The sequence below is a fragment of the Lagenorhynchus albirostris genome, chromosome 8 (assembly GCF_949774975.1).
Source record: "Lagenorhynchus albirostris chromosome 8, mLagAlb1.1, whole genome shotgun sequence".
Classification (NCBI taxonomy): domain Eukaryota; kingdom Metazoa; phylum Chordata; class Mammalia; order Artiodactyla; family Delphinidae; genus Lagenorhynchus; species Lagenorhynchus albirostris.
In genome coordinates, this window is record NC_083102.1 from 43,866,903 (window position 1) to 43,893,882 (window position 26,980).

At 37.6% G+C, this 26,980-nt stretch overlaps 1 protein-coding gene and 1 long non-coding RNA gene across 8 annotated transcripts in view; one reads left to right on the forward strand and one right to left on the reverse strand.

Annotated features, from left to right (window-relative positions):
• Nucleotides 1-21,803, forward strand: part of KBTBD2 (kelch repeat and BTB domain containing 2) — a 205,678-nt gene extending 183,875 nt beyond the window's left edge. For 3 of the 7 annotated variants that reach the window (XM_060156882.1, XM_060156877.1, XM_060156876.1), the window contains 3 exons: nt 11,177-11,689; nt 16,746-16,911; nt 19,109-21,803. In XM_060156882.1, coding sequence (XP_060012865.1) covers nt 11,520-11,689; nt 16,746-16,911; nt 19,109-20,644 — 1,872 coding nt within the window. In that variant the 5' untranslated portion in view covers nt 11,177-11,519 and the 3' untranslated portion in view covers nt 20,645-21,803. Of the gene's footprint in view, nt 1-427; nt 535-11,176; nt 11,690-16,745; nt 16,912-19,108 lie in introns of all 7 variants that reach the window. The other 4 variants (XM_060156879.1, XM_060156878.1, XM_060156881.1 and 1 more) reach the window with 4 other exon arrangements.
• On the reverse strand, nt 16,225-21,562 carry LOC132524655 (uncharacterized). Its single transcript, XR_009541957.1, has 2 exons — nt 19,849-21,562; nt 16,225-19,750 (listed from the first exon to the last, which is right to left on the reverse strand). It is a non-coding gene; the product is annotated as an uncharacterized LOC132524655 (long non-coding RNA).
• Nucleotides 21,804-26,980: the final 5,177 nt, after the last annotated feature.

Genomic DNA, 26,980 nt, shown 5'->3' on the forward strand with positions numbered 1-26,980 from the left:
ACCGGTTATTTTGAGTTAACAGGTTTTTTATTTCTCGTTTGTTGATCTAAGATCTCTTTTTATACTACCTCAAAGAGAGAATATACCCTCCACAGATCTCTAGAATTGTCCGATGCCACGATTGCCCCTTCAAATGAAAATAGAAAAAGAATCTAAAAATGTAAAGTTAACTATGAAAGGGTATGTTTGTGTGAAATATCTATCTTCTATATCAGTAGTGTTATAAAAACGTAAGGTACAGGACTGGTCACGTGTTGTTGACACATGAATCTGTACGTCTGGCTCACTTAGCATTCAGGCATTCACAGACAACCCTATCAGCAATGTGGTCTAACTAAAATTTTATTTTCTTCTATTGAGGCAACCAGTTAACTGGGTGGAATTAACAGAGTGGTTTTCTTTCTCTTTTCTTTTTTTTTTTTTTAAGACAGGGTGTTCCCCCCCTTCCTGCTGTGTTGTGAATTTTTGCCTGAATTTGAGTGGTATGGACTTCAAATCTCGCAATTGTGAGTGACTGACTTTAGTTAACCTTTGGTAAGGACCTTTTTCCTGACGTTTTTTAGAAGGACTTTTTCTGACTGAAAGTAAATCGAAAAGTCAAACCAGTCAGTTGTTTTCCAGTCTTGATGTAGAATTTTCCTAATGTTAAGCTTACTTCTTCACTTTGATCTTTTGTTGGTCTAGTGTTTATTGAAGTCGCTTTAGATTGGGCCCTGAAATTCTCAAGAGGTTGTTGTCCTTAGTAAACAGTACGGGGCTATGGCATTTCTGTTGAGCTTGCTTTATAGTTCGTGCTTTTCCACATAGTTCTGTTTTCTCGACAGTTTTGTAAGAAGAGTTCTAAGTGCTATAACTCTTCTCTCCTTTTTGCTCTCATAAGCAGTACCATAAAATCTGTTAGCTTTGATTATTCACATGCCCTTTAAGGAGATGGGTGGGAATAAAGGTGTCATAGTGCTTTAGTCCACAGTTCTCCATATATTTTCTTCTGGTTAATGGAAATAACGAGCTGTCTCATAAAATCCAAATATTGAGCACTGAATGTGTTTAAAGTGGATGGTAGGGACTTCTCCGGTGGTGCAGTGGTTAAGAATCTGCCTGCCAGTGCATGGGACACAGGTTCCATCCCTGGTCTGGGAAGATCCCACATGACGCGGAACAAGTAAGCCCATGCGCCACAACTGCTGAGCCCACGTGCTGCAACTACTGAAGCCCGCGTGCCTAGAGCCTGTGCTCTGAAACAAGAGAAGCCACCGCAATCAGAAGCCTGTGCACCGCAACAGAGTAGCCCCTGCTTGCCACAACTAGAGAAATCCCATGCGCAGCAACAAAGACCCAATACAGCCAAAAAAAAGTAAAGTGGATAGTAAATTCATAGAAACCTGAATGCAGTCACAAAAGCCAAAAGATACTTTGATTTTCCCAAAGATTTTACTCATATACTTAGAAAAGAGTTGTATTTTTTCTTGCTCTCGTTCTAACCCCAGGAAAAAGGATTGGTCCTGCTATCATAAAAAATATGAATGAAAATGTCAAAGTCCTTCATTATATCTTAGTCTTATCATTTCAGTTTTGTGGAGTTTGAATAGAGCAGATCATATTTAAATAACTCAGGGTATTGGAAATGATAAGTTGATTTCAAGTAACTTTTTTTTTTTTTTGCGGTACGCGGTCCTCTCACTGTTGTGGCCTCTCCCTTTGCGGAGCGCAAGCTCCAGACGCGCAGGCTCAGCGGCCATGGCTCACTGGGCCCAGCCGCTCCGCGGCATGTGGGATCTTCCCAGACCGGGGCACCAACCCGTGTCCCCTGCATCGGCAGGCGGACTCTCAACAACTGCGCCACCAGGGAAGCCCTCAAGTAACTTTTCAAGTATATGAAGGGGTACTCCTGGTTCCCTTGCTGGTTTTTTCAGTACCTAGATTCCTCTGTGTGGGAAGAAGGGATTATTGTAGAAAATTTGGAGAAAATGTAATCATTTAATGAGAGATGTTTTTTAAAGTCTTCCCTTTTTTTTTTCAGCTCCACTCCCATACCTCTGACAAGTGGCAACGTGTAGTAGGTTCCATGATAGGCAGGGGATTCTGAGTATTCCTCAGTTTACCCCCCTTTTTTTTTAAAGAAACTGAGAAATTTAAATAGTCATAATCATCATTAAGCAGCTATGCCCTTAATGACCTCATGAATATATTTACTATCTGGGAAATATTTTCTTCTGCTGTTGTGATTGAAAAAAATCATTGATTTGGTGGAAAATGAAATCCCATTGAAAAGGTTAAGGTCAGTTTTGCTTTAGTCTATACTTCTCCAGCTTTCTTAAGTCTATGTAGAGCTGAGAAGAAAAGAGAAAAGTGATATCCAAAATAAAAGGACATACTACACTCATATAATTATTCTATCACAGATGGTGTCTCCTTTATGTTCTTGTTTAATTTTTTAAAAGTGAGATAACTTATTATTCATAATGTAGAACAGAAGCTTATTCTTGTGACCTGAATTTACTTAGGGTACTGAGCGTAACTAACTTGATGGAGCCATGTAGTTTTTTCAGTATAGTTGGAAAGGAGGAACACAAGGAAATAGACCTAGGCTCTGAATTTGATTAGAGTAGAGGAAGCTGTACTGAAATTTATCAAACTTGATACATTATTTAAAAGGCAAGGTGTTTGGTCTTTTTTTTTTTTTTTTCCTTTGGCTGCATTGGGTCTTCGTTGCTGCACACAGGCTTTCTCTAGTTGTGGTGAGCGCGGGCTACTCTTCATTGCGCTGCGTGGGCTTCTTGGCAGTGGCTTCTCTTGTTGTGGAGAACGGGCTCTAGGCACGTGGGCTTCAGTAGTTGTGGCGTGTGGGCTCAGTAGTTGTGGCTCTCAGGCTCCAGAGTGCAGGCTCCGTAGTTTTGGTGCATGGGCTTACTTGTCCTGCGACATGTGGGATCTTCCCAGACCAGGGCTCAAACCCATGTCCCCTGCATTGGCAGGTGGCTTCTTAACCACTGCGCCACCAGGGAAGTCCAGTTGTTTGTCTTTTAATTGATGCTTGTCACGACTCCAAAAATTTCTGTTTGTGTAGTGGTTGACAATCAATCTGAAGATCAGGTGGTCTTCCAAACTGGTCTTCTCAACTGTCAGGGTTGTTTTGGTAACTTGAAAGCGAAGTATTTCTGGCACCAATATTTTGTCCTCCCTAAGGAGAAACCTGTTTTCTCGCTGAAATGAAGAAAGGCTTGTTTTATGACTGGTATCATTTAGTTTTTCTGCATGGGCATCAGCCTTCTCAAGGTTAGTCTTTGTTGTACTAGTTTGTTTCATGATTTGTACCATCAAAATACTCCCTAAAATCTTTGAATAAATTTCTCTTATCTAAAATATCATTCACCCAGCGGGAAAAGAGAACTGTGTTTGAGTGTTGAGACCTTGTAATTGGGACCCTTAGACCTGTATAGGTGTGAAGTTTTGAAAGTCGGGAAAGTACTACAAAAAGCTTGACCAGTGAGTGCGTTAATAAAAGTAATTGCAAATTTTTTTGCACACAGTAGTACTGTTGTGTGTCAGGCAGCACAGTTCCAAGCTCTTCATAGAACTCATTTAATTCTTAGTCCATTGAGAAGAATTCTATTTTTATCCCCCATTTTACAGATGAGCATACTCATGACAGAAAAAGGTCACACAACTAGTAAGTTGCAGAACTGGGATTTCAACCCAAGTAATTTGGCTCCACAGTTCACGCTCTTAATTTTTTGGCAATACATGAAATTCAGAATGCCTTGGATTCTTTCTAACAAAAGTTTTTGATCTTCTGTATTGAGATTTGTAGCAGTGGAAGATGGAGCATCACCTAAGTTAATATACAGCTTGAAAATGCTTCATACAGATGATAACCTGTAGCCCACTGCCCTTCCTTTTTATCACTGTTTTATCCTTACTGTGTAATTTTTGTGCAGTCCTTGTTTGCAGCCTCCTCTCCATCTTTTTATCCTTCCTCATTTCACATATACAGCTCAGTTAATTGCTGAGCAGTCTCATATTCACAATCAGTTATTTAATCCTTTATTCTTTCCTTTATCCTCCAGGTCTTCCCTGTATAACATTGGAAAAGCTTGTTTTGTATCTGTTTGAGTTTCTATAGCTACTCTGTGGAAGGGCACTACAAATGACACACCTGTGGGAATGAAAACTAGATTTCAAAGTAAAGTTAGACACATCTGCTTCCCCTAATAAAAAACCACTGCCATCAACCTCTGAAACCTGTGAAAGTATTTGGAATTATTTTTTTAAATTTTAATATTTCACACCTTTTTCTAATTAATCTTGATTCCTGTTCCTTGAATATCAGTATTTAGATCCTATAAAATTTATTATTACCATTATTTTTAAATTATGAGTATTATAGTAGCATTTACTTTGTGTAAATTTTCTTTGCAGATACACTTTGGGGCATATTTTAGCTTTTGCAGCCTAAGGACTTCAGTTTTTTAATAGGAAAGTGAAGTGAGGATTTCAGACAACCAACGTAAACTTCTGGAGTACAACTGACCCTTGAACAACTCGGGGTTGGGGCGCCAACCCTCCTAATACTAGAAAATCTGCATGTAGCTTATAGTCAGCCCTCCAAATTCTATGTTCATCCATATCTGTGGTTCCGCATCTGAGGATTCAACCAACTGCAGATCGTGTAGTGCTGTAGTATTTACCATTGAAAAAAACTGGACCTGTGTAGTTCAAACCCCTGCTGTTCAAGGGTCAGCTGTACAGGTACTTTGAAAGTTGGATTTTTCTACAGTTTGATTCTATGGTGAAAATGAAAAACAAGTTAGCTCTGTGAAAATTTACTTTATAGTCGAATTGATTATTCAAAGGGAGGAAAACCTATTGAAATAACTTTCCATAAGAGGTGTTTCAGATTTTTAAGTAGAATTGTATATATTGATATGGATTGTTGACTGATTTAATTCTAATGACCATTTAATAACAGAATGTTTGTTTTGAAACTGTTTTGTGTGGTGGAATTCACTCAGTAGAACCTTGGAGGCTTGGGTATCCTAGAGCAGCGGTCTCCAACCTTTTTGGCACCAAGGACTGGTTCCATGGAAGACAGTTTTTCCATGGGCGGGGGTGGGGTGGGGAGGCGATGGTTCAGGCGGTAAGGCTGCCCTCCTGCTGTGTGGCCAGGTTCCTAACAGGCTGGGGACCAGTACCAGTCTACGACCCAGGGATTGGGGTCCCCTATCCTAGAGAAAATGTTAGGATCAAAGTTTTGGCTTTTCCTTTTTTTCTCCCAATCTCAAGCAATTTATAAATTTTCTGTTCTTACAGGAAGCTCTTAGATTTAAAAATAAGTTGGTCTTTGTTCTGTACTTATTTGCAGGAAGTCGGTAAAAAGGAAAGGATCTCATCCTATGTATAGCATTCTAACCTTATTCATTGCTATTATTCTCTGCTACCAAACAGATCAATCAAAAATATTGAATTGAACGCAGAACTTAGAAAAAAAGTAAGAATGTGCATAGTTTTAATGCCAGAGTACATTGTACTTTATTAGATTCTGAATTTTGTTATATTGTGTTTGTATGACTCCCATTTAATTCTTATTCTAGTTGTTTTTTTTCACTGTGGAATATGTTCTAACAACCAGCTTTAAAATACAGGACTTTTAAAAAAAATAAAAAATAATAAAATACAGGACTTTTCTATTAATCTTGAGGTGCCTGGTACCAGGAAATGTGGCAAGTAATAGTGGTTTCCCAGTCTTTGGCCCTTGGTTCATCTGATGAATCCATGTGTTCACTAAATGTCTTTACACATTGTCTTGTATACATCTTCTATTTTTCAAATGTATGTAAATATGTTGTAGTTGATAAAAAAAAAAAGAGAAAGTGTTTTTGACTCTAAAATAGTTTTTTCTCATTGTGAGTTTTTCCCAGCAGATTATCTTTAGGAAAAAAGTCCTTTTTTTCTAAGCTTAATAAAGGATACTCACATTAGATTTAAAAAAAAAAGTGTTTCAGAAGTCCACTGAGCCTGTAGTAAGTGGAGAAAGCGGTTGTGTGATTAGGTAAGAGACATTAAAATATTTCAGTTGAAACGTGGAATATATACAGGTTAGATTAAGAATTATATTTAGGACTTAACCTGGTGGCGCAGTGGTTAAGAATCCGCCTGCCAATGCAGGGGACACGGGTTCAAGCCCTGCTCCAGGAAGACCCCACGTGCCGCGGAGCAACTAAGCCTGTGCGCCACAACTACTGAGCCTGCGCTCTAGAGCCCGTGAGCCACAACTACTGAGCCCGTGCACCTAGAGCCGGTGCTCCACAAGAGAAGCCACTGCAATGAGAAGCCCGCGCAGCGCAAGGAAGAGTAGCCCCCGCTCGCCACAACTAGAGAAAGCCTGTGTGCAGCAACGAAGACCCAACACAGCCATAAATAAATAAATAAATTTATAAGAATTTTATTTAATTCAACTTTCAAGCATTTGAGGTTTGTGCGTTTTCCTTGTTCGTGTGATCTGAAGGGAAAACGATCTAGGAAAAACAGCTTGAGATATGTATTTTTGTCACTGATTTTTTTTTTAATTTCTTAATATTTGATCAAGAAACAGCCTGAAGCAGAGATTGGTACATTTGGCCTGCAGTATGTTTTTGTAAATAACATTTTATTGAAATAGTCATGTCCATTTATTTACAGGTTGACTTTTGCTGCTTTCAGGCTACAGTAGATTAAGCATTTGGGACAGAGACCTTAATGGCTTGCAAAGCCTAAAATATTTTGTCTTTATGATGAGAAAAGAGAGTAGTATACCTTTTGAAAGTTTGGTTTTTTTAATTAAATAATCATTGCATATGTTAACAAAATTCAGAAGGTTTAAATAGGTCTTCAATAAGTTTTTCCTTCCTCTGCAATGTGAACCACGGTTAGCAATGGGGACAAGTGCCAATTGCCCCCTTTCCTCGTTTTACTTGTGCTACAATTGTTCTTATGGTAAAGAATAAAATTTTCTTGTATTATGTCTCTATCAAAAGTTTGGAAATGAAAGAGCACGACAGCTAGATTTTATTCATTTGCCTGCTTCTTCTTGTTTTTGAGTTTGTCTGGAATAATTGGTTTTTAAAACACCCTGTTTTTAAATGATAGTCGTGTTTTGGCTGTAGTAAGGGTAAATGCACTTGGTGTCTTGGAGCTCTAGTGGTTGGCAACTCTCAGTCTGAGTCCTTAGAGTACAATACAACGACCAGCCTTTAGTAAATACTCAAACATTTGTTGAGTTAAATTTAAGTAGCCATTAATTTATAATAGAAAATTAAGTAAACAATTTCATTGATACCTGAGAATTACTAAGCCTGAGGATGCTAAATTCTACAGACAACAGGGAGTATGACTTTTTTTTTTGAAACTAGTTTTAGGTATAACACAGAATGATATATGGTACAATATATTTATTAAAAAGGGAAAATTCATAAAATGAGTCAAATCATTGGTTATTAAGTAATATGGTACAGACATTGTGAAATGTTTCAGAGTATGTAGGATATTGGTTTTAAGGGTTTTTTTTTTCTGGAACAAGTTGGGAAATTAAGTTTTATTTTTAGGAGAGAAGGAATCTTGTTATAAAAAATATGTTACGGGCATTTAAGGTGGTTGTTGTTGATCATCTTAAACTTTGCCATTTTTCCCCATTTTTATTTAATACATTTTGAAGTCTGTGTTCCCAGAGAAGGGGCACTGAATTTTATTTTGGATTGTACTAGATACAGATCAGTTTAAATTAAGTTGACTTTATATGATGTCTGAATGACTTTTTCTGCCTATTTTAATATTACGATATCATAAATAAAAATTACTTTATTAGGAAGAAATGTACCCTAGATTTCAAAGGAAAGGGTGGGAATAGGGTGTATAAAGCAGTGACAATGAGATTATATAAAGTTGGCTCGCCATGTAGTATTCTAAAAGCAGACTTCAGTTTTAATAGTTTTATGCATATGATAAAAAGAAATCAAATCTAATAAAACTGAGACAAATTCAATGGGGCTCAAAAAAGTCACTGCGAAAAAATCAGGTCATAGTATGAGGTCAGAGAAATGACCAGAGTGAACCTGTACAGCTACCCTGCAAGGAATTCTGGAGTCTAATCTAAATCCATCCCTGCACTGGCCACCAGTTCCTGTCACCTGGTTTAAATATGGATGGAGGGCTTCCCTGGTGGCGCAGTGGGTAAGCATCCACCTGCCAGGGGACACGGGTTCGATCCTTGGCCCAGGAAGATCCCACATGCTGCGGAGCAGCTAAGCCTGTTCACCACAACTGCTGAGCCCGTGTGCCTAGAGCCTGTGCTCCAGAGCAAGAGAAGCCACCGCAATGAGAAGCCCGTGCACCGCAACGAAGAGTAGCCCCTGCTCGCCGCAACCAGAGAAAAGCCTGCACGCAGCAATGAAGACCCAACACAGCCAAAAATAAAGTAAAATAAATTTTAAAAACTAATAATAAATAAATATGGATGGGGACAATTTTGGGTCCTGCAGCTGGGGTTAGGACTTACAGTCTATTAATACATGCGTTTCTGTAAGATAAATTTTTAGAGGTAGAATTGAAAGATTGAGGTATTAAGCATTTTCAATGCCAAATATATCTTCTATAATACTTCATTTGCAATCTGAAATTCAAAAACCTCTTAAAATGAAGTTAAAAATTTTTTTTTTTTGCAAAACTTGACCTGAAGTAACATAAGACCGTATATAGTATTATTTTTCACAATGTGCATGTTTCCCTCAGTCAGAATAGTAGGATGTTCAGTTCTGGAGCTCTGCCCCAGACCCTTTGTAATACATGATATATGTACCACATTACCTCTGTAAGATCTGAAAAATTCTAAATTCTAGAACACAGCTGGCTCCAAGAGTTTGTTTGTTTGTTTTTGTTTGTTTGTTTTTGTCTCCATTGGGTCTTCGTTGCTGAGCGCTGGCTTTTCTCTAGTTGCAGCGAGCGGGGGCTACTCTTAGTTGCGGTGTGTGGGCTTCTCATTGCCGTGGCTTGTCTTTGTTGCGGAGCACGGGCTCTAGGCACGCGGGCTTCAGTAGTTGTGGCACGTGAGCTCTCGAGCGCAGGCCCAGGAGTTGTGGCACACAGGCTTAGTTGCTCCACGGCATGTGGGATCTTCCTGGACCAGGGCTTGAGCCCGTGTCCCCTGCATTGGCAGGTGGATTTTTTTTTTTTAAGTTTATTTATTTATTTTTGGCTGCATTGGGTCTCTTTGTTGGGTCTTCGTTGCTGCACATGGGCTTTCTCTAGTTGTGGCAAGCGGGGGCTACTCTTCGTTGTGGTGCGTGGGCTTCTCATTGCAGTGGCTTCTCGTTGCAGAGCTCGGGCTCTAGGCGTGCAGGCTTCGGTAGTTGTGGCACGCAGGCTCAGTAGTTGTGGCACACGGCCTTAGTTGCTCCATGGCATGTGGGATCTTCCTGGACCAGGACTCGAACCTGTGTCCCCTGCATTGGCAGGTGGATTCTTAACCACTGCATCACCAGGGAAGTCCCAAGAGTTTTGATTAAGGGCTTATACGTATGTATCAACTTATACTCCTCTGTAAGAATGCTCGTTTCCCGACACCCTCACTAACACTGGGCCTTGCTGCATTATTAATATGTGAAAATAGCCAGTGATTTTAGGTATTATTAGCTTTAGAGGTTATAGTAGTAAACTTAGATTTATAGTGTAACTTTCAGATTTGGAAGAGCAAAGTCATTACCTTAAATGACCCAAAGTCTCTGCCTTTGCACCTATTTTAGTTACTTCCACATAGTTACCTTGGCTGGAAATTTGACAGTCTACGTCAAGTTTGCAGTTCATGTAATAGTATAGTTTGGCAGGAAGTACAATGTGATCTTCTCTGACATATGGATGATATTTTTGTGAGAAAAAGTATTAGTGGTTCCAGTGATGGTCAAATATATTTATAGGTTTCATGTCAACAGCACTTGACTTTCTGATTATGGAGCTAAGAGTTATCTAATTAGGAAATAGGTGATAATTTTTAACTGTTATTAGCACTGTATATTCTATATGTTTTTCCTGATTTGTAATTCCTTTGCCATATGTTGTAAATACTGATTTCTAAATAACATTTTAAATTAAACTTTAATGCAGCTGGAATTTCTTTTGATGAATGGTATGCAGTATGACTAAAACTTAGGTGGGTTTTTTTTCCTTCAGCGGGTAACCAGTTGTTCCAACGTTATTTGTTGAAATAACCCAGTCTTCTAGTTTGAAATGACTTGTTTATCTTTATCATATCTAATGTTTTTTTTTAACATGGATGTATTGTATTTACTTATTTACCTATTGTGTTTATTTTTGTTTACTTGGGTTTATTGTAGAATTGTAATACATTTTAATATTTGTTAAGAGTATGAGGAAAAACTTGTTTTTCCTTCCCCTCAAATATCTTGGCAGTATTTGTGAATTCTTCCAGATGAATCTTCTGCAAGTTGGATTTGTATTAAATTTACACATTTTGAGAACATTCATATCTGTATAGTATGAAGTCTTCATGTAGGAATACATTCCTCTATTTTATCATGTTTTACGTTTCATTTTTCAGTAAAATTGTATGTTCTTATAAAGATTTCTAGGAAGGAACCACTGTACAGAGAGAGATATGTTGTATTTATCTCCGTTACAGGATTGAGCTGCAAATTTTATAATATAGTTTATGCTTTGGAAATAAACAAATTCAATCTATTTATCATATAGTTTAAGTAATTTAAATATAAAGGCTGTGTGAATACATTTAAATTATACTCCCCAAATGAGAATCTCCTTGCAAGAGAAAGGGTTTTTTTTTTCCTCTTAAATTACAGTCATGTATTGCCCCTAAACAAATAAGTAGGAGATTTGGCTTTGCTGGTAATTGAAATTATTTATTTTTAAAGAACTTTTAAAAAACTGTATGCTTATTGATGTGTTCCTTATTTTCTAGAATGTTTATATTTTGTATAGAAGGCAAAAAATTAACTTAAAACCACAAATGTAATAAACTTGTAAAATGTCCCTTTTCTCATGTTTCATTTTTATGGTAATGTCTAAAGTTGAACTTCAAAAAATAATTCATATTTAAGTCTGCGATTTTAAACATTGTATTCTAAAAATGTACTGACCTAGATACTCTAACTGAACTTTTTTTTCTTTTTAGTTACTCCAGAGGATCCACAGAACATAGGATGTTGCCACAAAATCTACCTCGTGTGTTACTCTCTTTCACTCATGAGTTGAACAACAGTTACAAATTTGAGCAAGATATCTGCAGACTGTGTTGAAAAACTCTGAAGAACCTAATTAACACAGGATGACCTGGTAGTGATTCTAAGCCTAAAAAGATACTGCTCATTAGTGAATGTATCAATCTTGGTTCTGAATGCTGCAGATAAGAGCAAGCAGAGTTTCTCCTTTCTTTATTTCTGAAGCATTCACTTGACCTTCCATCAGTAAGACGGATTTTTCTAATCTGTTCCTGGATATATTAATGGAATACAGTCATGTCCACTCAAGACGAGAAGCAGGTCAATACTGAATATGCTGTGTCCTTGTTGGAACAGTTAAAACTGTTTTATGAACAGCAGTTGTTTACGGACATAGTGTTAATTGTCGAGGGCACTGAATTCCCTTGTCATAAGATGGTTCTTGCAACATGTAGTTCTTACTTTAGGTAAGTACTGTAATCTTGGTTAGTTTGTAATTTCAAATGCAGAATGTTAGCTTGTTTTAATCTTTTAAACATTATTTAAATTTTTAAAAAAAGTTAGGTGTCTTAATGTTTTGCTTAAGTTTTTTATTTGGGGGCTTCCCTGGTGGCGCAGTGGTTGAGAGTCCGCCTGCCGATGCAGGGGACACGGGTTCATGCCCTGGTCCGGGAAGATCCCACATGCCGCGTGTCTGGAGCCTGTGCTCCGCAACGGGAGAGGCCATAACAGTGAGAGGCCTGCGAACCACAAAAAGAAAAAAGTAAAAAAAAAATTTTCTATTTGGGTGATATAGTGCTTGTCAAATCACCTACTTGCGTGTGTAAGTAAGGGGCGGGTGAAATAAGTTTTTACAAAGGATTAAATACAAGAAATATGTTGAAATTAACTAAGGTAAAGTTTTAATGATGGGGAGGCAAAAAGGTTCAGAATACTATTTTTTCATTGAAAGAAAAACGAATGGGGTAATTTTCACTTACTCTTAAGATTTTAAAATGTTACATTTAGAAAACAGTCATTGTTTATAAATTTAAGAGTTACAGGAGGCTTAATAATAACTTTTAGAAGATAATTGGTACTGTTTAGACATGTTAAGGACTTTTATTTCCTTTGCAAAAATGAGTTCCTTTACTCACTCTTGGTTTCTTTCATCATTTGTGCTATTGTTTTAGCCGTACCAGACTCCTTGCCAGATTGAAATAGTTAATAATTAATAATGTTTTTGTTCTCTGTGCCTCAGAATTTATAAGTTGATTTAGTTATTTGTTTGCTAATTACAAATAAATAAAGCTTAACTTTACATTTTTATGATCTTTTGCAACTTTTAATCTTTTTAAGATAGGTTTCCCTTTATTATGTGTTTCATGGGAGGAAAAGAATTAAGGCGTAGAAATTCCTATATTTGGTCTCTGCCCTTAGGTTGAATTTTTACTTAATATTTGAAAGGGACAGGGAGAATAAAGATGAATGAAATGTGGACCAGTATATTCCTGCTACAGATCTTAGCTGGCATAAGTGGAGATCAGCAATGAAAGTTACTTTCTGCTGCTCCTTAGTGGCAGCTGTAGACAGGACAGGTTTAATCTTGACTTTTCAAGGCTAACATACACGAAGGTGTAGAAACTTAACATTCCTTAGTATAACACATCTCATGATGATTCTAGAAGCTAAGGCCCAAATGTCAGTTGCCTTGCTCTGCCTGCCACTGTTTCAGGTTTAGCTGTGGATATTTCATGCAATTTCAGACATTGATTTTCTTATCTTTGGAAGCTGAGCATATTTGCAAACAGTGGTTCTAGAGAATTTAATGGATCTAGAGGATGCTCAGAATCCTCTTGTGCTTCTACAAATAGAGATTCTTGGATTTCAAACCTAGAAATTATGATTCAGTGGGTCTGAGTTAGAGTTTTAGGATTTGTATGTTTAAGAGCTTCCCAGATGATTGTGATGGTCAGGTTTTTTTGTTTTTGTTTTTTCATATTTATTGACTTAGTAGATGGTGTTAGAAATTCAAGGTTATAGATTCAATCAAACCTGGGTCCATTAGTTCTCCCTTTTTAATGGTTATTAATTACAAATTGATTATCCATTGGAATGAGCTATATGCTTTAGTTGTGGATTTTCAGATTGATATTTGTAATCATAGAGTAGAATCTTTTGTGGTAATATTTTAGCAGTCATCTTGTGTAACTTTTAAACCTATGCAGAAAGTCTATCTCCATATTTTCTGAATTGTCATCATCTTTATCAGGAAGTAACACATGGGTTTATGGGTTAGGTATCTTACCTTTTTTTCTTCCGCGCTAAGTCTGTTTTTTATTGTATAGATAAAACACTGTTCTTTAAATTCTCTAGCCCTAAGGTTATTATTTATCTTTAATTGGGTTGGAATTGGTTTTCCTGAAGACCAAGAAGTTTAAGTATTTCATTAATGTTACAATCTTAAAAACAACACATTCTCTTTAAGGCTGCTGTTATTAACTTATCACTAACTAGTTTCCTTTTTTAGCATCCTTGGTGTTCTGAGAGAATATATTCTCCCTAAAGCAAATCAGATACTAAGAAGTAGAAATAATAGTAGAAAGAGTAGTCCTATCCATGTTTGGGCTTAAAGCCATCCATCTTTAAAATCCTGTGTCTGGACCAGTTTCATAATCCACAAGACGAAGACATTTATATATTAATTTTCCCTCCCATATATATTCTCTGGACTGTGTAGATTATTGTTATTGTATATTCCCACAATAATAACCTGATTTTCTCCCAAGTGTTCTTCAACTGGATTCTGCTTTCAGGTTTGTAGATTTTGGTATCCTTACATATAATGTTGCTATCAATCTTTATCATTAGAAATTTACTATTAGAAATTTTGCCTTTTGAAACAGATACATTCCTCCTTTGTAGTTTACCAGTTCCATCCCACTAAGAATCAAAAGAACTTCTGAAATCCAGAGAACCTCTGAAATGGTAGTTTCTTCTTCTTGGTAACATATACACTTCATTTTAGACCCTAAATGAAGGGGATTACTTGAGAATTACTCAACACCTCTTCCACTATGGTAATTTAGCCTCCTATAATATTATGCAATTCAGTATTTACTCTTTCTTTAAAAAGTCTGTTTAAGATTTTTATAATCAAGTTGACTAGGCTTCTACTAATCTTTGGTCTTCAGGAAGCATAGTTCCTTCACAGAAGTCCATCATTCTGGTGTCATAAACCGTAGTCTAGAATAACAAGTCTCAGTGTCATCTGTATAGTCAGCTGTTCCCTTGCCCTACTTCCTCTTTCAAAGTTAACTACTTTCTACTGGCACAGACAGAAAAGCACATGACCCCTAAATCTTGCATTTTTACTCAGAGCTCCTATAGTTCTTTTCAGGTTGCTTTTGTTATTTCCCATTCTCCCGGGCCACACAAGTGAAGCCAGTAGCAATTGGTGTTTTTATTAGTTTCTTGTCACATCTTGGGTATTTTTCAACAGCACTTCCTAATCTCTGTTACTTGGTTGGGTTTATTTATGGCCATTCTGTATTCTTTGGGAGGAAGTTATCGACCACCCTGATTGATGTTTTTGCCACTCTTCCATTCCCTAACTGCCTGAAGTTTAGTTGCTGTTCTTACTGCTCATTCTGAGCTACACTAAAAATCACTAGTGCCTTCCTAATTGCTTTTGCAATGTTTGTTATCCTTGACTACCGTTTTTGACACCCTACCTCTCTTGCCCTGAGTAGCATTGTACTGACTGGCTTGTTCTTATTTCTCTGATGAATGTTTCTCAACCTTCTGTTATTCTTTTTTCTAACACATGTCATTTTGTAGATAATTCACAGTCTTCTGCATTAATGCCTGACCTTCAAAGTTCCAGTTGTATTAAATACTTAACTGATTATTGTATTACTTCCATTTGACTCAGCTGCTCGCACCTCAAACATATCTAAAATTTAACTCACCTTTTTTGCAAGATTAACTGTTTTCCTTGACCTTATAATTTTTCTCTCAATGGTTAACATTTTTTTCAGGTACTTGAAAATAAACAGCTTTGATTCTTTCCCTGTCTACTTCCTACTATATAGTCTATTCCATACGTTCAGAAAATCACCAGATCTTGTTGGTTTTTTGTAAAAGCTTTTGTATCCATTTCTGCCAACCTAGCTCAGGTGGTTCTTACTTCTAATCTAGATTATTGCAGTAGCCTCAGAACCCTTTTTCCTATCTCCAGCCTTTGGCCCTTGAGGTCTTTCAGTACAAAATATTCATCCTAGAATACATTTTATTATGCTAATAAATCCATGCTGAAAACCCTTCAGTGAACCTTCTTCACTATCTACAATAAAAAGCTCAGACTCGTATGTCTGTGTATGTGTGTGTGTGTGGGTTTTTTTTTTGGGACATGCTGAGGGGCTTGCGGATCTTACCCCAGCCAGGGATTTGAACTCGGGCCCCGGCAGTGAAAGCACTGGGTCCTAACCACTGGACCGCCAGGGAATTCCCTCCTATATCGCATTTTAAAATCCCTCTGTGGGACTTCCCTGGTGGTCCAGTGGTTAAGACTCTGTGCTGTCCATGCAAGGGGTGCCACTTTGATCCCCTGGTCGGGGAACTGAGAATCTCACATGCCTCAAGGCCAAAAAAAAAAAAAAAAGCCCTCTGTGATCTGACTGCCACTTATCTTTCCGATGTTTTTCATGAGCCCTTATGTTCAGCAATGTCACTGGGAAAAACAGTTCTTATGTTCTACCCTGACTCACTGTTTTATCCATTTTAAAGCCTTTCTCATCTTCTTGTCCTTGAGGTTGCCCAGGCTAGTTCTTGTGCTACCCACTTATGATCACTATAGGCATTTCTGTACATGCAACAATATTCTTTGTTTTCTTACCTCTTCCATGTATATGGGCATTTTACTTTGTATTCTCCACAACACTAATTGCCTTTCCAGCATATTTTCCTGCATGTAATTTTTCGGAAACTGTTCTGCATATTTTTAGGAAATCATTTGAGTAAATGAAATTTTTAACGGCTTTATTGAGATCAAATTTACACACAAGTAAATGAATTTTAGTATCTTTACAATTTAATTTGAAACATTTCCATCACTTTGTGCCAATTTACAGTCACTCACTGTTCTTACCCACAGCCCTAGGCAACCACTAATCTCCCTTCTGCCTCTATATATTTGCCTCATATATATTTGTATACACATCATACAGTATGTGTCTTTTGTATCTGCCTTTTTTTCACTGAGCATAATCATTTTGAGGTTTGTGTTGTAGCACGTATAATAGAGTTCCTTTTTATTGCTGAATTCCTGTATGACTATAAGGATTAAATTAGTTTTGATGTTATCACTGAGAATGGCACAGTGGAGTAGTTTGGTATATCTTTGGCACTGGATTATAATTTTCTGTTGTTTCCCTTGAAAGCTTTCCCTATAAGTTGTCCATCAGCAAATACCCTAAATAAACATCCCATATTGTCTAGTTTTTCTTTTTAGCCTTACATTTGTTTTCCCCATCTCTACTATAGGGCCATGTTCATGAGTGGACTAAGTGAAAGCAAACAGACACACATACACCTGAGGAATGTGGATTCAGCCACCTTACAGATAATAATAACGTACGCATACACGGGTAACCTGGCAATAAATGACAGCACTGTAGAACAACTTTACGAAACAGCTTGCTTCCTGCAGGTAAGCAGTTTTTTCAGTCTTACAGCTATGTAATTTTATTGCAGATTTTAGAAGGTAAAACTCTTTTTAAAATACGTAAGGGAAAAACAATAGGATTTGATCAGCTAATAAACTTAGTTTTATGATGGGAACTTGACTAAAAAGATAGGTGAAAATTTCATATTAGTTTCATAGTCTGCCTAATATACCATAGGATTTAGATTTCAAGTAAAAGAAATTTTTAACAGCATTTGTTAAATTTAAGTGCTTCAGTTTTTTGGCTAGAAGCTTAGATGTGCTAATTTTTGATGGTTTTTTCACAGAAAATGTCAAGATTCTTATGGAAGTTATCAAACATAAATGTTCATAATAGCCATGAGACCTTACTGAGCTATTAAGGAAAATTATTTAAACTAAAATAAAAAGTGATGATTGATATATTTACATATGATAAGCTATTTCACTGTGTTTCCCCTTCAACTTTTTTTCTTTTTTGGCTGTGCCGCGTGGCTTGCGGGATCTTAGTTCCCCTACCAGGGATTGAACCTGGGGCCCCTGCAGTAGAAGTGCAGAATCTCAACCACTGAACCACCAGGGAATGCCCCCCCTTCAACATTTCTTTTAACTTTAAGAGGAATATAAAAATATTTTCCTCATTTTTTCCAAAGGGAGAAATAAAGTTTCTCCAAAGGGAGAAACTTTAAAGGTTAAATTCTGGGAGTACAGTTCATGATACCTAGTAGGTACTTGATAAATGTGTGCTGAATAAATGTGAATGATGCCGGTCGAATGCCAGTTTCTGGGTGTAACTCTGGGAACCAGAACTCAGTCTGTCCATGCCTTAAGTACCTGTCTTCCTTTTTAGTTCTGTATTCTTCCCCCCCCACCCATAAACTGTGCAGTGTCCTACTATACCTATAACTCTGGGGACACTGAAGTCATGGTAGCTTCCTGGTGCTTTAGAACGGAAGACATTCACATCCTAAATCCAAACCTAAAAGGGAGAAATGCCTACTGTAAGAACTGTCTTTCTTCCATAGCTTATATGTTTTCATTACCTTTTTAAATTTTTTAGCAATTCTAAAAGCAAGTTTTTTTAGAATTGCTAAAAAATTGAGGAATTTTAAGAAATTTGGATTCCAGAACATTGTTATTATAGTGATACCTTTCCTTATAATTTTTTTCTATCATGTTAATGAAACCTATAGGCATATGCTTGGCCAAATGCAAAACAGCACTCTGCCTCTGGGAGTAAGTTGCCCTGGCAAGCCTGGGAATGTGGCATTTTATGACTACCAACATGGCTTTTACTATTAACCACATGAAATGATGTTTTTATATGCCAGGTTCTGTACTAATGCTTTATATAGGTTCTCATCTAATTCTTAAAATAATCACTTGTAAGGAAGGATTTCCCCATCCTACACAGGAGAAACCTGAGGCTTAGAGAAGTAAAGCTACTTGTCTGATACTGTACAAGTGTTGACTGGCCAATCCAGGTTTTGAATCCAAGCAACCTGACTTCTTATCACAAACTGCTTCTAGTCAATCACTGTGTCGTTGAATAAGTATAGTAGGTAGCACTTCTGACTCAAGATCTACTGTTTCTTAAGAAACAACAAATCTAGGAAAGTTAGAGTGGCTAAGATGGGTCGTTTAAATATAGGTAATTTGTAATTGCACATGAATATATTCTTTTGATTGGTTATCCTACTGCTCCATGTAAGAAAGGCAAATAATAACTACTGTTAGGCATTGTGTATGATTTTCTGCTTCTATATGACTGTCTTGTCCATGTTAAGAAAACCAGATTCCAGCTTCTCAACAGTAATCATTTCCTATACTGATTTACATTGTTCTCATTTGGTTCTCTCAATTACATATTTTGCTAGGCTTTAAAAAATACATAATTTATGCATGAATTAATTTCTTTCCCTTTCCCTTTAAGGCTGTTTAGGTTTTTAAGAGCCTATTTAATGTTATACTACTGACTCCTAAATAGGGCAGTTAAGTAGGCCACTGGACAGGAAGACGAAATGCAAAACTATGCATAGTCTTCTAATTTTATTATTACTGGAAGATTATCTCTTAGCCCAAACATGTGTATCTAAAAATAAAAACTATAGTATAGGGATCTGATTAATATACCTGTGTGTTACATAAAAATAAAATTTGTCTAGCCTGCCTTTATCAGCCTTTTTTTTCCCTTCTATTTTAGGTAGAAGATGTGTTACAACGTTGTCGAGAATATTTAATTAAAAAGATAAATGCAGAGAACTGTGTGCGATTGTTGAGTTTTGCTGATCTGTTCAGTTGTGAGGAATTAAAACAAAGTGCTAAAAGGATGGTGGAGCACAAGTTCACTGCTGTGTATCACCAGGAAGCTTTCATGCAGCTGTCACATGACTTACTGATAGACATTCTCAGTAGTGACAATTTGAACGTAGAAAAGGAGGAGACAGTTCGTGAAGCTGCTATGCTGTGGCTAGAGTACAACACAGAATCACGATCCCAGTATTTGTCTTCAGTTCTTAGCCAAATCAGAATTGATGCACTTTCAGAAGTAACACAGAGAGCTTGGTTTCAAGGTCTGCCACCCAATGATAAGTCTGTAGTTGTTCAAGGTCTGTATAAGTCCATGCCCAAGTTTTTCAAACCAAGACTTGGAATGACTAAAGAAGAGATGATGATTTTCATTGAAGCATCTTCAGAAAATCCTTGTAGTCTTTACTCTTCTGTCTGTTACAGCCCCCAAGCAGAAAAAGTTTACAAGCTATGCAGCCCACCAGCTGATTTACATAAGGTTGGGACCGTTGTAACTCCCGATAATGACATCTATATAGCAGGTGGTCAAGTTCCTCTGAAAAATACAAAAACAAATCACAGTAAAACAAGCAAACTTCAGACTGCCTTTAGAACTGTGAATTGCTTTTACTGGTTTGATGCACAGCAAAATACCTGGTTTCCAAAGACCCCGATGCTTTTTGTCCGCGTAAAGCCATCTTTGGTTTGCTGTGAAGGCTATATCTATGCAATTGGAGGAGATAGTGTAGGTGGAGAACTTAACCGGAGGACCGTAGAAAGATATGACACTGAGAAAGATGAATGGACAATGGTAAGCCCTTTGCCTTGTGCTTGGCAGTGGAGTGCAGCAGTTGTGGTTCATGACTGCATTTACGTGATGACACTGAACCTCATGTATTGTTATTTTCCAAGGTCTGATTCATGGGTAGAAATGGCCATGAGACAGACTAGCAGGTCTTTTGCTTCAGCTGCAGCTTTCGGTGATAAAATTTTCTATATTGGAGGGTTGCACATTGCTACCAATTCTGGCATAAGACTCCCCTCTGGCACTGTAGATGGGTCTTCAGTAACTGTGGAAATCTATGATGTGAATAAAAATGAGTGGAAAATGGCAGCCAACATCCCTGCTAAGAGGTACTCAGATCCCTGTGTTAGAGCTGTTGTGATCTCAAATTCTCTATGTGTGTTTATGCGAGAAACCCACTTAAATGAGAGAGCTAAATATGTCACTTACCAATATGATCTGGAACTTGACCGGTGGTCTCTGCGGCAGCATATATCTGAACGTGTACTGTGGGACTTAGGGAGAGATTTTCGATGCACTGTGGGGAAACTTTATCCATCCTGCCTTGAAGAATCTCCATGGAAACCACCAACTTATCTTTTTTCACCGGATGGAACAGAGGAGTTTGAACTGGATGGAGAAATGGTTGCACTACCATCTGTATAGTCAGGAGTTCAGGGAGTGCACGCCTGATCTATTTGCTTTGTCATTTTCTTTGCTAAATGAGAGAGGCTATGAAAGGACTGAATATGAGTACATAAAAATCTATCTTTGATAAATTTTATTTTTATGCCCTACTTAATATTTGCATCAGTATAATATATATCAGTGAGTCTTAAGAAAGATATGCTTCCATAATATGAAATAGATTATCCAATAATTGAGAAACTTTTATGTGTATCATGAGCATAAAAATCTGGATTATCTAACATTGTTAGCCCTGTGTATGTACAGTTCCAAAAGTTCTCTTATTAAAGTAGTTTCCTGTTCCTAGTGTGGTATATCGCAAATTATGCTGAGGTTATTTTATTATATGTATTTCATTCCTGTGCTTCTGTTCTGAAGTCCTGGAATAGTTTTTTTCGGTGTAGTTAATTGAGCTGCACTTAACACTAATGTCCATGTTGGTATTAGAAATGTTGTCTAAATCCTATAGTTGAGGAAGATCTTCCATTTTATGGTATTGCACAGGGAAAGTATGACTGCAGGATCAGTCTAACTATTAGGTGCATGTATTCTCTTTTCACTAACTTGTACTTGTCTATCTAGAATACAGGTCTTCCAATCAGCTGGTCATTTACCAGGTGTGGACTTAAGTTGCTGGGCTTGCAATAAGAATTGCTAGTCCCTCATTGTGCGGGTCTGTGTGGAGCTTTAATCAGTAAATGCCTCCACTTTCTGTATTACATTAACATTGGCTCATGCATATAACTACCTGCTGCTGTCGTATTTCTCCATCTTAAAGATTTAGAGTGGGTTAACCAGGTCATTACATCTTAATTTAATAACAAACATTACTGTAGAGTGATTGTGTATAGATATTCGTTAGCTGTCAGGGTGTGTTTTTTTTTAACCTGTTGTGTGTGGGGGGTAGGATTAGAAAGGTGAACTGTTCAGGAATTCTCTGCACTAGCGGTGCAGAAGAGCAGATAACTAGTGCTGCTCTGGCATTAATCCCAGGAACCACTAGCAGTAGCGGGGTGCCGCCAATCTAACATGAGCACAGGTGCTTCATGACAAACATTACTAGCATGTTCAACTGCATAATGTTCTGGCACTGTATTTTGAATGACATTAATTTATTAAATAAATTGTATATATTCAATACCTGTTTTTCTTTTGTGATGCTTTTAGTTGTGCTTTTAGCTTTAGTTTTACGGAGTCAGCTTAGTTTGTGACAGGTGATTTCTTCAGAATTTTGTTGATTATATGATATTTGTCTGATTTGAGCCTTACTGTAGGAACACAAATTACATAAAAAGTAAGAGGCAAACCAGAGCCTAATGTTACAAAAAAAAAAAGATTTTTAGTTATTTGAATGGGCCTTGTCCTCTTTCACATACGGTTTTTTCTGCCTCAAACACTCTTCCCCTTTGACTGGTTAGCTCTCAAGTGATTATACATCCTAGTTTGTGCCTGTTTTCCCTTTCACTTTGAAAAGTGTCCCTGTTTGGATAGTAAATGATATGGTAACCCTAGTTGAATTCAGTTTACACTTCAGGTAACTTCCTCCAACTGGCTTAAAAAAAAAATTCTATTGATACTACCATGAGTTCCCTTTGTTTAACTCTCAACTGTGGGATTTCCCTGGTGGCCCAGTGGTTAAGACTCTGTGCTCCCAATGCAGGGGGCCTGGGTTCCATCCCTGGTCAGGGAACTAGATCCTGCATGCTGCAACTTAAAAAAAAAAAAAAAAAAGATCCTGCAAGCCACAACTAAGACCCGGTGCAGCCAAATAAATAATTTTTGAAAAAAAAAAAAAAAAAAAAAGAATAAATCTCAATTGTACCCCATATTACCCAATACTCGTTAAACTATCTTATACTTATCGATTGATTTCACCACTGCCGTGAGGGCAAGGGCTTGTGCCTACCCTATTTCTGCATCCTCAACATCTAATAATGCCTGGCACATAGGCATGCAATAAAACCTGTATAAAGGCATGCATAGGTCACAAGGGGAATCTGAATTACAGTAAATCATTCAGACTACTATTTTGGAATTGCAGTAATTATTGGAGTATCTGACAGTATGGAAAAGGATTTGTCAGTAGATTAACATCAAATGAGCTGGCATTAAAAACAAAATTTCCAGGGCTTCCCTGGTGGCACAGTGGTTAAGAATCTACCTGCCAATGCAGGGGACACGGGTTCGGTCGCTGGTCTGGGAAGATCTGACATGCCGCAGAGCAACTAAGCCCGTGTGCCACAACTACTGAGCCTGCGCTCTAGCGCCTGTGACCCACAGCTACTGAAGCCTGCAAGCCACAGCTACTGAAGCCTGCATGCCACAACTGCTGAAGCCCGCGAGCCACAACTACCGAAGCCCGTGCACCTAGAGCCCGTGCTCTGCAACAAGAGAAGCCACCACAATGAGAAGCCCACGCACCTCAACCAAGAGTAGCCCCCATTCACCACAACTAGAGAAAGCCCGCATGCAGCAACGAAGACCCAATGCAGCCAAAAATAATAAATAAAATAAAAATTAAAACACAAACTTTCCAAAACAACAAAAACCCCCACAAACTTTCCAACAATATAAAAAGGATTTAACCAAGTGGGGTTTATCTCAGGAATGAAAGGTTGGTTTAACATCTGAAAATCACATAATATATTAACAGAATAAAAGAGAAAAATCGTATCATTTCAATAAACAGAAAAATTATTTGACAAAATCCAAGGACCATTTGTGATATATATATATTCATAGAAGTACTAGAAGAAACATGGATTAATTCCTCTATAATGAGTAGGGAAAACTTTCCTAATAATAGCTCAAATTCCAGAAGTAATAAGACAAAATGTAATTTCACATACAAAAAAACAAAACTTTGGTATAGAGTAAGACACCTAGGCAAGACACCATAGGCAAAGTAAGAAGACAACAATACAGGAAAAAAATTTCAAGTGGTAGTATCTCTAATATCTTTAAAGAGCATATAAAAATAAAAAGGCCAAGATCTCTAAGAAATTGAGCTTCTGAGGTGAAAAATAAACCATATAATATATGCTAAGAGAAACACACAATAAAACCAACACTGAGATGCTATTTATCATGTATTGGCAAAAATCCAAAAGTTTGAATACTGTTGGTGGAGAAACAAGCACACCCATACATTCCTGATAGTCCTGCAAAATATGGTAGCTGTGGGAGATTTGACAATACTGGTAAAATAACCCTTTGATCACAATCCTGTATCTAGGGATCTCTCCCAAAGATAAACTGGCAAAAGTATTTTTTAAATGTATGCACAGGTCTGTTATTCCTTACAACAGTATTTGTAATAGCAAAAAGGCCAGAAACAACACAAAATCCATCAGCAGTTGGTTAAATCAGGATTGGTTAAATAATGTCAGATCCATAAAGTAGATCTCCAGAATGTGTCATTAAAGGGCAAAGTGGAGAAAAGTGTGTATATACAGTAAAATGTACATTATTTACAAAATTTGCTATGTGTTTAAGCTAAAAAGATAAATATAAACATTTTTAAATGGTTAACTAGAGGGAAAGGAAAAGAACAGTATGAGGGTTAAAAATAGAAGTCTTCTTTGAACATACCTTGTTTTATAAATTTGACTTTGGAATTATGTAAATATTTTACATAATTATAAAACAAAATTAAAGATTTTAAGATGAAGCAAAAGAATCTAAATTAGTATATGGGGGTGGCATAACCCCACAAAAAGGAAGTTTCAATCAACTTAAAACAGTAATTTGTGCATCCCTAGTGGAATAAACCCTAAGGAAAAAAAAGGAAAAAAAAACCTTTAACTTTTTTTAGTCACATTATTAGTGGTAGTGTTGGTATTAGTATTCTAATACTATTGTGTGTGTATTGTGGTTAAAGCAAATGAGTAATAATATAACCTGTTATTACTAGAATCTTCTTAGAACTGGAATTCCCTGCAGAGGAGAAAGGAAGAGTAGAAGAGGATAAGTAAAACCCTGATAAAACCCTATACAAATTCATAATACATTAAAAATTTTTTTTTTCTCCTTTCTGTTGAACAGGCCTCAAAACAGTCACCAATCCTATGGCAGTGAGCATCCTAGCCCATGGACGGTAGTCTTGAAATAATACTTCCCACTAAAGGAAACAAAGATTCTTGACAAAAAAAAAAAAAGGCTAATTCCAGATGTGAGACAAGAAATGTACAAAGGAGGCTATGAGTTAGAGATAAGATGGCAGAGTAGAAGGACTTGAGCTCACCTCCTCTCATGAAAAACACCAAAATCACAACTAACTGCTGAACAACCATCAACAAAAGACTCGAACCTACTAAAAGTGATAGTCTACATCCAAAGACAAAAAGAAGCCATGATGAGATGGTAGGAGGGGTGCTTTCATGATATAATCAAATCCCATACCTGCCAGGTGGGCAACCCACAACCTGGAAAATAATTATATTGCAGACAGAGTTTCTCCCACAAGAGTGCAAGTTCTGAGCCCCACATCAGGCTTCTCAGCCTGGGGGTCTTGCATCAGGAGGAGGAGCCCCCAGAGCATTTGGCTTTGAAGGCCAGCAGGGCTTGAGTGCCTGAGCTCCACAGGACTGGGGGAAACAGAGGCTCCACTCTTAGAGGACACACACAAGGTTTCACATGCACTGGGAGCTTGGGCCAGACCTACCTGTGGGTCTTGGAGGGTCTCCTGGGGGAGGCAGAGGTCAGCCGTGGCACACGGTGGGGGCAAGGACACTGGTGGTGGAGGCCCCAGTGAATATTCATTGGCATGAGCTCTCCTGGAGGTCACCAGTTTGGTACTGAGACCTGGCCCCATCCAATAGCCTGCAGTCTCCAGTGCTGGGACACCTCAGGCCAAACAACCAACTGAGTGGGAACACAGTCCCACCCATCAGCAGACAGGCTGCCTAAAGTAGTCCTGATCCCACAGTTGCCTCTACACATATCCCTTGACACGGCCCTACCCACAAGAGGCAGGACACCCAGCTCCACGCACCAGTGGCCACAAACACAGAAAGTTAGACAAAAAGAGTCGGCAGAGAAATATGTTGCAGACAAAGGAACAAGATAAAACTCCAAACGACCAACTAAATGAAGTGGAGATAGGCAATCTTCCTGAAAAAGAATTCAGAGTAATGATAGTAAAGATGACCCAAGATCTCAGAAAAAGAATGGAGGCATAGACCAAGAAGATACATGAAATGTTTTACAAATAGCTAGAAGATGTAAAGAACAGACAAACAGATGAACAATACAATAACCAAAATGAAAAATACACAAGAAGGAGTTAATAGCAGAATAAATGAGGCAGAAGAACGAATAAGTGAGCTGGAAGACAGATTGGTGGAAATCACTGCTGTGGAGCAGAAGAAAAAAGAATGAAAAGAAATAAGGACAGTCTAAGAGATCTCTGGGACAACATCAAATACACCAACGTTTGCATTGTAGGGGTCCCAGAAGGAGAAGAGAGAGAAAACGGGCCTGAGAAAATATTCGAAAAGATAATAGCCGAAAAGTTCCCTAACATGGAAAAAGAAACAAGTGCAGGAAGCGCAGTCCCACACAGGATAAAACCAAGGAGGAACACATCAAGACACATATTAATCAAATTCACAAAAATTAAAAACAAAGAGAAAATATTAAAAGGAACAAGAGAAAAGCAGTAAATAACATACAAGGGAATCCCCAAGAGGTTATCGGCTGATTTCTCAGCAGAAACCCTGTAGGTCAGAAGGTAGTGGCATGACATATTTAAAGAGAAGAAAGAGAAAAACCTACAACCAAGAATATGCTACCCAGCAAGGCATCTTGTTCAGAGTTGATGGACAAGTCAAAAGCTTTACAGGCAACCAAAAGCTAAGAGAATTCAGCATGACCAGACCAGCTTTGCAACAAATGCTAAAGGAACTTCTCTAGATGGAAAAGAAAGGCCACAGCTAGAAACAAGAAAATTATGAATGGGAAAGCTCACCAGTAAAGGCAAACATACAGCAAGGTAGGAAATCATCCACACACAAATACGATATCAAAACCAGCAACTGTGAGAAAGGAGAGTACAAATGCAGGATATTGGAAATGCATTTGAAATTAAGAGACTAGCAACTTAACACAATCTTGTATATATATAGACTGCTATATCAAAACATCATGGTAACCACAAACCAAAAATCTACAATACATACACACACACACAAAAGAAAAAGCAATCCAAACACAACACTAAAGATAGCCATCAAATCACAAAAGAAGAGAACAAAAGAGAAGGGGAAGAAAAAAAGACCTACAAAAAAAATCATAACAATTAAAATGGCAATGGGA